The sequence below is a fragment of the Onthophagus taurus genome, unplaced genomic scaffold (genome assembly GCF_036711975.1).
Source record: "Onthophagus taurus isolate NC unplaced genomic scaffold, IU_Otau_3.0 ScKx7SY_15, whole genome shotgun sequence".
Lineage (NCBI taxonomy): Eukaryota > Metazoa > Arthropoda > Insecta > Coleoptera > Scarabaeidae > Onthophagus > Onthophagus taurus.
The window spans coordinates 2571014-2588125 of NW_027248940.1; the positions used below are offsets into that span (position 1 = coordinate 2571014).

Here is a 17112-nt window from a genome sequence, read left to right on the forward strand (position 1 = left end):
TGTATTCTTTATTAAAAAAACCTTTAAAATTAGTCCAAACACGACGCATTTATCTCAAAAAACAACAAAGTTAGAATAAAAAACGTTAAACCCGAAGTTAGCAGCAATGAAGATAGCAATTTAATTATTAAATGTTAATACCAACCTTAATTTTTAATTTTTTTTATTGTATTTTTATTTTAGTGACAAATTTTAAGACATTTTATAAAAATTAAGAATTTGTCAAAATGACATTGATATTTCAAACCGGAAGTCGCTTATATCTCGACTAATATTGGAATTAAACGTATCATGTTTGGGCTCATTTTAAAGGATTTTTCACGACAATTACAAATATTTCAACATTGACGTTGACATTTCTAACCGGAAGTTGACCATAACTTTATTAATATTGGAGATAAATATGTCGTGTTTGTACTCATTTTAAAGGATTTTTAATGAAGATTACAAATATGTCAAAATTGAGGTTGACATTTTAAATCTGAAGTTAGTTATCATATAATAGACAAATGGACAATTTCATGGTGTTCTTTTATGATGTATTCTTTATTAAAAAAACCTTTAAAATGAGTGCAAACATGACGCACTTATCTCAAAAAACAAAAAAGTTTGAATAAAAAAACGTTAATCCCAAAGTTAGCAACAATGAAGATAGCAATTTAATTATTAAATATTAATACCAACCTTAATTTTTAATTTTTTTTATTGCATTTTTGTTTTAGTGATACATTTTAAGACATTTTATAAAAATTAAGAATTTGTCAAAATAACATTGACATTTCAAACCGGAAGTTGCTTATTTCTCGACTAATATTGGAATTAAACGTATCATGTTTCGGCTCATTTTAAAGGATTTTTCACGACAATTACAAATATGTCAACATTGACGTTGACATTTCTAACCGGAAGTTCACCACAACTTCATTAATATTGAGGATAAATATGTCGTGTTTGTACTCATTTTAAAGGATTTTTAATGAAGATTACAAATATGTCAAAATTGAGGTTGACATTTTAAATCTGAAGTTAGTTATCATATAATAGACAAATGGACTTCATGGTGTTCTTTTATGATGTATTGTTTATTAAAAAAACCTTTAAAATGAGTCCAAACATAACGGACTTATCTCAAAAAGCAAAAAAGTTTGAATAAAAAAACGTTAAACCCGAAGTTAGCAACAATGAAGATAGCAATTTAATTATTAAATATTAATACCCACCTTAATTTTTAATTTTTTTTTATTGTATTTTTGTTTTTGTGTTAAATTTTAAGACATTTTATAAAAACTTAGAATTTGTTAAAATGACATTGACATTTCAAACCGGAAGTTGTTTACATCTCGACTAATATTCGAATTAAACGTATCATGTTTGGGCTCATTTTAAAGGATTTTTCACGACAATTACAAATATGTCAACATTGACGTTGACATTTCTAACCGGAAGTTGACCATAACTTCATTAATATTGAGGATAAATATGTCGTGTTTGTACTCATTTTAAAGGATTTTTAATGAAGATTACAAATATTGCAGTTGCTTGTCAAAATTGACGTTGAATTGAAGTTTTTTTATTAAAAACACATAATTAATTGGATTTAAAGATTGTATTTAACTCAAAATGGGTTGGATTGAACTCAAATGGATGAAATTATAAGCAAGGTAAGTGGATTAAATCAAAAAAAAATTTTTTTAAATCAATTAAAATGTACAAGAATTTAGGGTTAAATAACAATTAAAACTAGAACTGACACTAGACTTAGAACTAGAAACAGTCGGGTTTAGTCGTGAAAAAAACTTTCAGTTGTCAATGTCAACCTTAATTTTATTATTATATTCGTAATCTTCATAAAATAACCTTTAAAGTGAGTCCAAACTTGACGCATTTATCTCAAAAAACCAAAAAGTTCGAAATTTCAACTTTTAATTTTGACATATTTGTGAACTTCATAAAAAATCCTTTAAAATGAGTCCAAACTCGACATATTTAACTTTAATATTAATGGAAATACAATCACTTCCGGTTTAAAACGTCAACGTCAATTTTGACATATTTGTCATCTTCATTAAAAAACCTTTAAAATGAGTCCAAAGATGACGCACTTATCTCAAAAAACAAAAAAGTTTGAATAAAAAAACGTTAAACCCGAAGTTAGCAACAATGAAGATGGCAATTAATTATTAAATATTAATATCAACCTTAATTTTTAATTTTATTTTATTGTATTTTTGTTTTAGTGATAAATTTTAAGACATTTTATAAAAATTAAGAATTTGTCAAAATGACATTGACATTTCAAACCGGAAGTTGCTTATATCTCGACTAATATTGGAATTAAACGTATCATGTTTGGGCTCATTTTAAAGGATTTTTCACGACAATTACAAATATATCAACATTGACGTTGACACTTCTAACCGGAAGTTGACCATAACTTCATTAATATTGAGGATAAATATGTCGTGTTTGTACTCATTTTAAAGGATTTTTAATGAAGATTACAAATATTGCAGTTGCTTGTGAAAATTGACGTTGAATTGAAGTTTTTTTTATTAAAAACACATAATTAATTGGATTTAAAGATTGTATTTAACTCAAAATGGGTTGGGTTGAACTCAAATGGATGAAATTATAAGCAAGGTAAGTGGATTAAATCAAAAAAAATTTTTTTAAATCACTTAAAATGTACAAGAATTTAGGGTTAAATAACAATTAAAACTAGAACTGGCACTAGACCTAGAACTAGAACTAACACAAAGAATACCTAGAACTAGAAACAGTCGGGTTTAGTCGTGAAAAAAGCTTTCAGTTGTCAATGTCAACCTTAATTTTATTATTATATTCGTAATCTTCATAAAATAACCTCTAAAGTGAGTCCAAACTTGACGCATTTATCTCAAAAAACCAAAAAGTTCGAAATTTCAAATTTTAATTTTGGCATATTTGTCAACTTCTTAAAAAGTCCTTTAAAATGAGTCCAAACTCGACATATTTAACTTTAATATTAGTGGAAATACAATCACTTCCGGTTTAAAACGTCAACGTCAATTTTGATATATTTGTCATCTTCATTAAAAAACCTTTAAAATGAGTCCAAACACGACGCACTTATCTCAAAAAACAAAAAAGTTTGAATAAAAAAACGTTAAACCCGAAGTTAGCAACAATGAAGATAGCAATTTAATTATTAAATATTAATACCAACCTTAATTTTTAATTTTTTTTTATTGCATTTTTGTTTTAGTGATAAATTTTAAGACATTTTATAAAAATTAAGAATTTGTCAAAATGACATTGATATTTCAAACCGGAAGTCGCTTATATCTCGACTAATATTGGAATTAAACGTATCATGTTTAGGCTCATTTTAAAGAATTTTTCACGACAATTACAAATATGTCAACATTGACGTTGACACTTCTAACCGGAAGTTGACCATAACTTCATTAATATTGAAGATAAATATGTCGTGTTTGTACTCATTTTAAAGGATTTTTAATGAAGATTACAAATATGTCAAAATTGAGGTTGACATTTTAAATCTGAAGTTAGTTATCATATAATAGACAAATGGGCAACTTCATGGTGTTCTTTTATGATGTATTCTTCATTAAAAAAAACCTTTAAAATGACTCCAAACATAACGCACTTATCTCAAAAAACAAAAAAGTTTGAATAAGAAAACGTTAAACCTGAAGTTAGCAACAATGAAGATGGCAATTTAATTATTAAATATTAATACCAACCTTAATTTTTAATTTTATTTTATTGTATTTTTGTTTTAGTGATAAATTTTAAGACATTTTATAAAAATTAAGAATTTGTCAAAATGACATTGACATTTCAAACCGGAAGTTGTTTATATCTCGACTAATATTCGAATTAAATGTATCATGTTTGGGCTCATTTTAAAGGATTTTTCACGACAATTACAAATATGTCAACATTGACGTTGACATTTCTAACCGGAAGTTGACCGTAACTTCATTAATATTGAGGATAAGTATGTCGTGTTTGTACTCATTTTAAAGGATTTTTAATGAAGATTACAAATATGTCAAAATTGAGGTTGACATTTTAAATCTGAAGTTACTTATCATATAATAGACAAATGGACAACTTCATGGTGTTCTTTTATGATGTATTCTTTATTAAAAAAACCTTTAAAATGGGTCCAAACATGACGCACTTATCTCAAAAAACAAAAAAGTTTGAATAAAAAAACGTTAAACCTGAAGTTAGTTACAATGAAGATAGCAATTTAATTATTAAATATTAATACCAACCTTAATTTTTAATTTTTCTTTATTGTATTTTTGTTTTAGTGATAAATTTTAAGACATTTTATAAAAATTAAGAATTTGTCAAAATGACATTGACATTTCAAACCGGAAGATGCTTATATCTCGACTAATATTAGAATTAAACGTATCATGTTTCGGCTCATTTTAAAGGATTTTTCACGCCAATTAGAAATATGTCAACATTGACGTTGACATTTCTAACCGGAAGTTGACCATAACTTCATTAATATTGAGGATTTTTAATGAAAATTACAAATATGTTAAAATTGAGGTTGACATTTTAAATCTGAAGTTAGTTATCATATAATAGACAAAAGGACAACTTCATGGTGTTCTTTTATGATGTATTCTTTATTAAAAAAACCTTTAAAATGAGTGCAAACATGACGCACTTATCTCGAAAAACAAAAAAGTTTGAATATAAAACGTTAAACCTGAAGTTAGCAACAATGAAGATAGCAATTTAATTAGTGTGTAGATTTTTGGGATTAAATAAAATGATTTTTAATATTTGATTATATTATCATTTTATAATAACTCTTTATAACCTATATTTTAATTCATATAATTCACAATTTAAGCAATTTGGAGCTAACTTAGCTAGTTTTAAGATTATTATCCTTAGAAAATGAAGGAAAATGGCTTTGTTATTTAATATGAAGAGGTTTATTCAAAGAGGAGATGTAAAAATAAGCTTATGGTAGCAAAAATTACAAAATATCAGAAATCTGATCATTAATAGCAACAGCAGTACTTGTTTTATCTTTGCTACTAATACATGGTACTAATTAAATAAATAAAATGCTGTTCTAACTCAATAATGAGTGATGAAAATGGTATCCTTTTCGTAGTTCCTTGCAAGTAACAATAAATAAACATACTATATAAGGTTATCCAACTCCGTAATATATGAACGTATCCCCTGTGACGTCATTGGAAGAATTGACATTTCTATATTTTTATTTATACAGTGTATTTCACTTAAGAAGTAATTTAAAACAAAGATATAAAATAAAAAAATATTAAAATATAAAGCGAAATATTAACGGTTAAAATTTTATTATTTTAAGGTTATCCAACATGACTCGGTTACCATGGTGATTAAGATCCAAATATTGCAGTTGCTTGTCAAAATTGACGTTGAATTGAAGTTTTTTTATTAAAAACACATAATTAATTGGATTTAAAGGTTGTGTTTAACTCAAAATGGGTAAATGGATGAAATTATAAGCAAGGTAAGTGGATTAAATCAAAAAAAAATTTTTTTTAAATCAATTAAAATGTACAAGAATTTAGGGTTAAATAACAATTAAAACTAGAACTGGCACTAGACCTAGAATTAGAACTAACACAAAGAATACCTAGAACTAGAAACAGTCGGGTTTAGTCGTGAAAAAAGCTTTCAGTTGTCAATGTCAACCTTAATTTTATTATTATATTCGTAATCTTCATAAAATAACCTTTAAAGTGAGTCCAAACTTTACGCATTTATCTCAAAAAATCAAAAAGTTCGAAATTTCAACTTTTAATTTTGACATATTTGTCAACTTCATAAAAAATCCTTTAAAATGAGTCCAAACTCGACATATTTAACTTTAATATTAGTGGAAATACAATCACTTCCGGTTTAAAACGTCAACGTCAATTTTGATATATTTGTCATCTTCATTAAAAAACCTTTAAAATGAGTCCAAACACGACGCACTTATCTCAAAAAACAAAAAAATTTGAATAAAAAAACGTTAAACCTGAAGTTAGCAACAATGAAGATGGCAATTTAATTATTAAATATTAATACCAACCTTAATTTTTATTTTTTTTTATTGTATTTTTGTTTTTGTGATAAATTTTAAGACATTTTATAAAAATTAAGAATTTGTCAAAATGACATTGACATTTCAAACCGGAAGTTGCTTATATCTCGACTAATATTGGAATTAAACGTATCATGTTTGGGCTCATTTTAAAGGATTTTTCACGACAATTACAAATATATCAACATTGACGTTGACACTTCTAACCGGAAGTTGACCATAACTTCATTAATATTGAGGATAAATATGTCGTGTTTGTACTCATTTTAAAGGATTTTTAATGAAGATTACAAATATTGCAGTTGCTTGTCAAAATTGACGTTGAATTGAAGTTTTTTATTAAAAACACATAATTAATTGGATTTAAAGATTGTATTTAACTCAAAATGGGTTGGGTTGAACTCAAATGGATGAAATTATAAGCAAGGTAAGTGGATTAAATCAAAAAAAAATTTTTTTAAATCAATTAAAATGTACAAGAATTTAGGGTTAAATAACAATTAAAACTAGAACTGACACTAGACCTAGAACTAGAACTAACACAAAGAATACCTAGAACTAGAAACAGTCGGGTTTAGTCGTGAAAAAAACTTTCAGTTGTCAATGTCAACCTTAATTTTATTATTATATTCGTAATCTTCATAAAATAACCTTTAAAGTGAGTCCAAACTTGACGCATTTATCTCAAAAAACCAAAAAGTTCGAAATTTCAACTTTTAATTTTGACATATTTGTCAACTTCATAAAAAATCCTTTAAAATGAGTCCAAACTCGACATATTTAACTTTAATATTAATGGAAATACAATCACTTCCGGTTTAAAACGTCAACGTCAATTTTGACATATTTGTCATCTTCATTAAAAAACCTTTAAAATGAGTCCAAAGATGACGCATTTATATCAAAAAACAAAAAAAATTGAATAAAAAACGTTAAACCCGAAGTTAGCAGCAATGAAGATAGCAATTTAATTATTAAATGTTAATACCAACCTTAATTTTTAATTTTTTTATTGTTTTCGTGATTAATTTTAAGACATTTTATAAAAATTAAGAATTTGTCAAAATGACATTGACATTTCAAACCGGAAGTTGTTTATATCTCGACTTAATCGACTTAATATTCGAATTAAACGTATCATGTTTGGGCTTATTTTAAAGGATTTTTCACGACAATTACAAATATGTCAACATTGACGGTGACATTTCTAACCGGAAGTTGACCATAACTTCATTAATATTGAAGATAAATATGTCGTGTTTGTACTCATTTTAAAGGATTTTTAATGAAGATTACAAATATGTCAAAATTGAGGTTGACATTTTAAATCTGAAGTTAGTTATCATATAACAGACAAATGGACAACTTCATGGTGTTCTTTTATGATATATTCTTTATTAAAAAAACTTTTAAAATGCGTCCAAACATAACGCACATATCTCAAAAAACAAAAAAGTTTGAATAAAAAAAACGTTAAACCCGAAGTTAGCAACAATGAAGATAGCAATTTACTTATTATTAAATATTAATACTAACCTTAATTTTTAATTTTATTTTATTGTATTTTTATTTTGTGATAAATTTTAAGACATTTTATAAAAATTTAGAATTTGTCAAAATGACATTGACATTTCAAACCGGAAGTTGCTTATATCTCGACTAATATTCGAATTAAACGTATCATGTTTCGGCTCATTTTAAAGGATTTTTCACGACAATTACAAATATGTCAACACTGACGTTGACATTTCTAACCGGAAGTTGACCATAACTTCATTAATATTGAAGATAAATATGTCGTGTTTGTACTCATTTTAAAGGATTTTTAATGAAGATTACAAATATGTCAAAATTGAGGTTGACATTTTAAATCTGAAGTTAGTTATCATATAATAGACAAATGGACAATTTCATGGTGTTCTTTTATGATGTATTCTTTATTAAAAAAACCTTTAAAATGAGTGCAAACATGACGCACTTATCTTAAAAAACAAAAAAGTTTGAATAAAAAACGTTAAACCCGAAATTAGCAACAATGAAGATAGCAATTTAATTAGTTTGTAGATTTTTGGGATTAAATAAAATGATTTTTAATATTTGATTCTATTATCATTTTATAATAACCCTTTATAACTTACATTTTAATTCATATAATTCACAATTTAAGCAATTTGGAGCTAACTTAGCTAGTTTTAAGATTATTATCCTTAGAAAATGAAGGAAAATGGCTTTGTTATTTAATATGAAGAGGTTTATTCAAAGAGTAGATGTAAAAACAAGCTTATGGTAGAAAAAATTACAAAATATCAGAAATCTGATCATTAATAGCAACAACAGTACTCGTTTTATATCTGCTACCAATACGTGGTACTAGGTAAATAAATAAAATGCTGTTCTAACTCAATAATGAGTGATGAAAATGGTATCCTTTTCGTAGTTCCTTGCAAGTAACAATAAATAAACATACTGTATAAGGTTATCCAACTGCATAATATATGAACGTATCCCCTCTGCAAAAACCTTGCTGTGACGTCATTGGAAGAATTGATATTTCTATGTTTTTATTTATACAGTGTATTTCACTTAAGAAGTAATATACAAAATTGTGAAAATATTAAAAAAATTTCTCCTTTAATAGCTTTTTCCTGGAAATTTCAATAATATTATCTTATACTTTTTATATCACATCATAAACTAGAATCTTTAAGCTTCAATTTAACATACATATCATATCGTTATTCTTAAAAACTCAGACAACATGATTTTCTGAAAATTTCGTATAATTTTAGATTCATAAATTTGACAATTTCATCTTTAACAATTTTTTCCTCGGTATTTCAATAATATGATCATACAATTTTGATATCAAATCATAAATTAGAATGTTTAAGCTTCAATTTAACACACATATCATATCATTATTCTTAAAAACACAGACAATATGATTTTTTGAAAATTTCAATTTATTTTTAAATTCATAATTTGATAATTTCTTCTTTAATAGCTTTTTCTTGGAAATTTCAATAATATTATCTTGTACTTTTTATATCACATCATAAACTAGAATCTTTAAGATTCAATTTAACATACCTATCATATCATAATTCTTAAAAACACGGCCGATGTGATTTTTTGAAAATTTTATATTATCTTTAATTTATAATTTGACAATTTCTTCTATAATAATTTGTTCCTGGTTTAATAATATTATCTTATTGTTTTTATATCACATTATAAACTAGAATCTTTAAGCTTTAATTTAACATACATATTATATCATAATTTTTAAAAACACGTTCGATATGATTTTTAGAAAATATCATATTATTTTTGATTTATAATTTGACAATTTCTCCTAAAATAATTTTTTCTTGTAAATTTTAATAATATTATCTTATTATTCTTATATCACATCATAAACTAGAATCTTTAAGCTTCAATTTAACATACATGTCATATCATTATTCTTAAAACATAGACAACATGATTTTTTGAAAATTTCGTATAACTTTAGATTTATAATTTTGATAATCTCTTCTTTAACAATTTTTTCCTCGATATTTGAGTAATGTAATCACATAGTTTTAATATCACATCACAAACTAGAACCATTCAGCTTCAATTTAACATACATATCATATCATTATTCTTAAAAACATAGACAATACAATTTATTGAAAATTTCGTATTATTTTAGATTCATAAATTTGACAATTTCTTCTTTAACAATTTTTTCTTCGATATTTTGATAATATGATCGTATAATTTTGAGATCACATCATAAATTAGAATCTTTAAGCTTCAATTTAATACACATATTATATTTTTATTCTTAAAAGCACAGACAATATGATTTTTTGAAAATTTCAACTTATTTTTGAACTCATAATTTAATTATTTCCTTTTTAATAGCTTTTTCCTGGAAATTTCAATAACATTATCTTATAGTTTCTATATCACATCACAAACTAGAATCTTTAAGCATCAATTTAACATACATATCATATCATAATTCTTAAAAACACAGCCGATATGATTTTTAGAAAGTTTTATATTATTTTTGATTTATAATTTGACAGTTTCTTCTATAATAATTTTTTCCTGAATATTTTAATAATATTACCATATACTTTTTATATCATATAATAAACTAGAATCTTTAAGCTTCAATTTAACATACATATCATATCATTATTCTTAAAAACGGAGACAATGTGGTTTTTTGAAAATATCGTATTATTTTAAATTCATAAATTTGACAATTTCTTCTTTAACAATTTTTTCTTCAATACTACAATAACATGATATTATAATTTTGATATCACGTCATAAACTAGAATCTTTAAGCTTCAATTTAACATATATATTATATTGTTATTCTTAAAAACACAGGCAGTATGATTTTTTGAAAATTTCAATTTATTTTTGAATTCATAATTTGACAATTTCTACTTTAATAGCATTTTCCTGGAAATTTCAATATTATTTTATACTTTTTATATCACATTATAAACTAGAATCTTTAAGGTTCAATTTAACAAACATATCATATAATTTTTAAAAACACGGCCGACAAGATTTTTTGAAAATATATTTTTGATTCATAATTTAACAATTTCCTCTATAATAACTTTTTCCTGGAAATTTTAATAATATTATCCAATAGTTTTTATATTACATCGTATACTAGAAGTTTTAAGTTTCAATTTAACATACATATCTTATCATTATTCTTAAAAACACAGATGATATGATTGAAAATATCGTTTTATATACAGGGTCATCCACAACGACCGTCCATTAGAACTTTACAGGGTTCTGGGCAAAATGAAAATTTGAAAATTCAGATTTAAGTATTATCAATTGCGTTCTCTTCGACTAAAATATTTTCAGATATCTAACACTTCCGGTTCACTAGGTATTCACTAGGTGTGCACTAGGTATTCATGACACACTAGGTTAAATATCCATATTTGTGTGCATTTTTCAAAAAACCCTAATTATCTCCCTAACTATAAATGTTAGGTATAGGACATATGGAATATAAAAGATGTAAAATGAGACACCGAAGACGACTAAGTAATAAAATATGGGTGGTGCCATTTAAAAAAATGGAGTTATGGTATTTCCAAATTTCGAAAAGTTAACGTGCCGTAGTAAAGAGACCAAACGTTCTAGACAACCGTACTCGGCACCAAAACATACTCCGTCATGTTGCTTACGCATGTTCTGAATCCTAAATTGATATACCAAAAATCGAGTGTTCTCTGATTTTTTGAACAAATGTCTGCTGGAGTAGATTTTTCTAGAAAAATTCGAATAACTCGAGAATGGCCGAATCAAATTGCAGAAAGTAAAGTTATTCATAAACCTTGAAAACAGACAAATCCAAATATGTAAAAATATATATGGTGTTCCATTTAAAAAAATAAAGTAGGTGGCGACTTCCGATATAACCGGAAGTGCTAGAAATCCGAAAATATTTTAGTCGAAGAGAACGCAATTAATAATACTTAAATTTGAATTTTCAAATTTTTTTATTGGCCAGAACCCTGTAAAGTTCTAATGGACGGTCGTCGTGGATGACCCTGTATACTAGAAGTTTTAAGTTTCAATTTAACTTACATATCATATCATTATTCTTAAAAACACAGATAATATGATTTTTTGAAAATATCGTTTTATTCATAATTAGACAATTTCTTCTTTAATCATATTTTCCTGGAAATGTCAATATCATTATCTTATAATTTTTATATCACATAATAAACTAGAACCTTTAAGCTTCAATTTAACATACATATCATATCGATTAGATTAATAATTTTGACAATTTCTTCTTTAACAATTTTTTCCTCAATATTTCAATAATGTGATCATATAGTTTTTATATGACATCATATACTAGAAGTTTTAAATTTCAATTTAACATACATATATCATTATTCTTAAAAACACAGACAATATGATTTTTTGAAAATTTCAATTTATTTTTGAATTCATAATTTAACAATTTCTTCTTTAATAGTTTTTTCTTGGAAAGTTCAATAATATTATCTTATATTTTTTATATCACATCATAAACTAGAGTCTTTAAACTTCAATTTAACATACATATCATATCATAATTCTTAAAAACACGGCCGATATGATTTTTTAAAGATATTATATTATTTATGATTTATAATTTAACAATTTCTTCTATAACAACTTTTTCCTGGAAATTTTAATAATATTATCTAAAAGTTATTATATTACATCATATACTAGAAGCTTTAAGTTTCAATTTAACATACATATCATATCATTATTCTTAAAAACACAGATGATATGATTTTTTGAAAATATTGTTTTATTTATAATTAGACAATTTCTTCGTTAATAATTTTTTCCTGGAAATTTCAATAATATTATCTTATAATTTTTATATCACATCATAAACTAGAATCTTTAAGCTTCAATTTAACACACATATCATATCATTATTCTTAAAAACGCAGACAACATGATTTTTTGAAAATTTTGTATAATTTTAGATTCATAAATTTGACAATTTCTTTTTTAATAACTTTTTCCTGAAATTTTCAATAATATTATCTTATACTTTTTATATTACACCATAAATTAGAATTTTTAAGCTTCAATTTAACATACATATCATACCATTATTCTTCAAAATGTAAACAGTGTGATTTTTTGAAAATTTCGAATTATTTTAGATTCATAAATTTGACAATTTCTTCTTTAACAATTTTTTTCTCGATAATTCAATAATATGATCATATAATTTTGATATCACATCAGAAATTAGAACCTTTAATCTTCAATTTAACATACATATCATAATTCTTAAAAACACAGTCATTATGCACTGACAAATCGTGCTTGCTATACAAACAAGATAAAAACATGGATTTATGTCGCTTTGTTGCAGAAGGGAAGATAGAACTACCTATAAGGAATCCGAAAATGTCAAAAAGTCAATTTCCCTAAAAATGGGATATATGTGGTTGATACATGCTTTTTTAACAATTTTTTCCTGAAAATTTCACATATATTATTTAATTGTTTTTATATCACATCATAAACTAGAACCTTTAACCTTCCATTTAACATAGATATCATATCATTAATCTTAAAATCACAGACAATACGATTTTTTGGAAATTTCGTTTTATTTTTTATTTATAATTTGACAATCTCTTCTTTAATAATTTTTTCCTGGAAATTTCAATCATATTATTTTATAGTTTTTATACCACATCATAACCTAGAATCTTTAAGCATCAATTTAACATACATATCATATCATTATACTTAAAAACACAGACAATATAATTTTTTGAAAATTTCATATTATTTTTGAATTCATAATCTGACAATTTTTTTCCTTAATAACTTTTCCTGGAAATTTCAATAATATTATCTTATAGTTTTTATATCACATCATAAACTAGAATCATTAAGCTTCAATTTAACATACATATCATATCATTATTCCTAAAAACACAGACAATATGATTTTTTGAAAATTTCCTTTTATTTATAATTGAACAATTTCTTTTTTAACCATTTTTTCCTGGAAATCTTAATTATATTATCTAATTGTTTTTATATCACATCATAAACTAGAATCTTTAAGCTTCAATTTATCATACATATCATTATTCTTAAAAACACACCCAATATGTTTTTTTGAAAATGTCGTTTTAGCTTTGAAATTATTATTTAACAATGTCTTCTTTAACAACTTTTTCCTGGAAATTTCACTAATATTATCTTATAGTTTTTATATCATATCATATATTAGAATCATTAAGCTTCAATTTAACATACATATCATATCTTTATTCTTAAAAACACACACAATATGTTTTTTTGAAAAATTCGTTTTATCTTTGAATTAATTATTTAACAATTTCTTCTTTAATAACTTTTTCCTGGAAATTTCACTAATATTATCTTATAGTTTTTATATCACATCATAAAGTACACTCTTTAAGTTTCAATTTAACATACATATCATATCATTATTCTTAAAAACACAGATATGATTTTTTGAAAATATAGTTTTATTTATAATTAGACAATTTCTTCGTTAATAATTTTTTCCTGGAAATTTCAATAATATTATCTTATAATTTTTATATCACATCATAAACTAGAATCTTTAAGCTTCAATTTAACATACATATCATTATTCTTAAAAACGCAGACATGATTTTTTGAAAATTTCGTATAATTTTAGATTCATAAATTTGACAATTTCTTCTTTAACAATTTTTTTCTCGATAATTCAATAATATGATAATATAATTTTGATATCACATCATAAACTAGAACCTTCAATTTTCAATTTAACATACATATATCATAATTCTTAAAAACACAGTCATTATGATTTTCTGAAAATTTCGTTTTATTTATTATTTATAATTAGACAATTTCTTTTCTAATTTTTTCCTGAAAATATCAATTACGTTATATTTAATGTGTTAGATAGCATGATTAATATAAGAGAAAGAATTAGTCTGTATATAATGGATTTACTATTAAAAATTTATTTAAAACTCACTATTTGTTACTAAACAATATTGTATAAATATATAAGTTAGGATTAAATAAGAAAAATAATATAACATAGTACACTCTAAAAATAGTTGATTTAAACGGGTGATTTTGCGATTAAACTTCGATCGAAACATAATCTTATCCTTCCTCTCCTTCTTCCTCTTCGTCAACCTCCCCTTCTTCTTCGGCGGTTGCGTCTTGGTACTGTTGATACTCAGATACTAAATCGTTCATGTTCGATTCAGCCTCTGTAAATTCCATTTCGTCCATTCCTTCGCCTGTGTACCAATGAAGGAAAGCCTTCCTCCGAAACATAGCCGTAAATTGCTCGGAGACGCGTTTAAATAATTCTTGGATACAAGTCGAGTTCCCAATGAAAGTCGAAGACATCTTTAACCCTCTTGGGGGGATATCGCAAACTGCCGTTTTAACGTTATTGGGGATCCACTCCACGAAATAGGAGCTATTTTTATTTTGGATGTTAAGCATCTGCTCGTCAACTTCCTTCGTGGACATTCTCCCCCGAAAAATGGCAGCAACAGTTAGGTATCGTCCATGACGAGGATCGCACGCAGCCATCATATTTTTGGCATCAAACATTTGGAGTACTAACTCAGGGACGGTTAACGCGCGATATTGTTGGCTTCCTCGCGATGTTAATGGAGCAAATCCAGGGATGAAGAAGTGAAGGCGAGGAAACGGGATCATATTGACGGCTAGTTTTCTTAAATCGGAGTTCAATTGCCCCGGAAATCTCAAGCAAGTAGTCACCCCCGACAAGGTAGCCGACACCAAATGATTCAAATCCCCGTACGTAGGAGTCGTCAATTTTAAAGTACGGAAACAGATGTCATACAAAGCCTCATTATCGATACAAAAAGACTCATCCGTGTTTTCGACCAGTTGATGTACGGATAACGTAGCGTTATAAGGCTCAACCACGACATCCGATACCTTCGGCGATGGCACAATCGAAAAAGTGGCCATAATTCTATCCGGATATTCTTCGCGAATTTTCGAAATTAACAGCGTTCCCAAACCAGAACCAGTTCCACCACCTAAACTGTGCGTTAATTGAAAACCTTGCATGCAATCGCATCCCTCAGCTTCCTTCCTTACAACGTCCAAAACGGAATCGACCAATTCGGCGCCTTCCGTATAATGTCCTTTCGCCCAGTTATTTCCGGCGCCGCTTTGCCCAAAAACGAAATTGTCCGGCCTAAAAATTTGGCCGAATGGACCGGATCGTACCGAATCCATCGTTCCGGGTTCTAAGTCGACCAAAACCGCGCGAGGGACATATTTGCCTCCGGTCGCTTCGTTAAAGTAGACGTTAATGCGCTCCAATTGGAGATCGGAATCGCCATGGTAAGTTCCGGTGGGGTCAATACCGTGCTCGTCGGAAATTACCTCCCAGAACTAAAACGAAATGTTGGGAGTGTTTGAAAAAATGTGGTTTAGTAAATACCTTAGCTCCAATGTTATTTCCGCATTGGCCAGCTTGCATATGCACGATTTCTCTCATCCTAACGCAGTATTCAGGTTCAGTTAGTTAAGGTTTGATGGTACAAGCTGGGTGATAAAAAAGTTGTCATAAATATAATAAATTAAACAACTGTTTATTTCGTTGCTACGCTCGCCAACTTTGTGTTGTGATGTATGATGTAGATTTGATGTTATCGCCTACTAAAATTTTATGATGATTTATTTATATTAAAACGAGAAATATTTTTAAGAATCATGATGTGATGTGTATGCTAAATTGCAAATTAAAGGTTAATGTTTATGATGTTGTTTCAAAATTATATGATACTATTATTGAAATATCGAGGAAAAAATTGTTAAAGACGAAATTGTGGGATTATAAATTAAAAATAATATGAAATTTTTTTTTAAGTATAATGATATATTTTTTTCTTTTTTTTGCAAATACGGCAGATACGGCAGAGCTGAGGTATTAACATCATCGGTAACTCTGAAAGGTGCATTGAGCCGAAAACAAGGTTGCCCAATATCGACGTTTAAGTAATGCACCGGACGTGCACAGTCCTACAGATCCAGAAATCTCGTTAACCAGTATATTTGCTAAGTTGTTCAAATAAAATCTTCTCCATGACCTTTGAGAGAACCGGCAATATGCTTATTGGTCTTAAGTCAGACAGCCTTTGAGGATTATTAATTTTAGGGAGAGGGTTTAGCAACGATATCTTCCACGAAGCCGGGAAGGAACAAATCTCTATGACATGATTTACAATATGCCTAACATATGGTATAATATGGGGGCAACACAATTTAATAATTTTTATATTTAAGCTGTCATAGCCCATAGCATTACTGTTTATTGCGTTAATAGTTTCCTCAACATTGGCTTCAGCAATTTCAGCAAATTCAAAAACCTGGCTATATAGTGTATTATTAAGATA

At 26.5% G+C, this 17112-nt stretch overlaps 1 protein-coding gene across 1 annotated transcript; it reads right to left on the reverse strand.

Moving 5' to 3' along the window:
* Positions 1–14656: 14656 nt before the first annotated feature.
* On the reverse strand, positions 14657–16346 carry LOC111422046 (tubulin beta chain-like). The gene is made up of 2 exons (XM_023055252.2): positions 16158–16346; positions 14657–16108 (listed from the first exon to the last, which is right to left on the reverse strand). The coding sequence occupies exons 1-2, from the start codon at positions 16212–16214 to the stop codon at positions 14828–14830; spliced, it is 1338 nt and encodes a 445-aa protein (XP_022911020.1). The 5' UTR covers positions 16215–16346; the 3' UTR covers positions 14657–14827.
* Between the last annotated feature and the right edge of the window lie 766 nt (positions 16347–17112).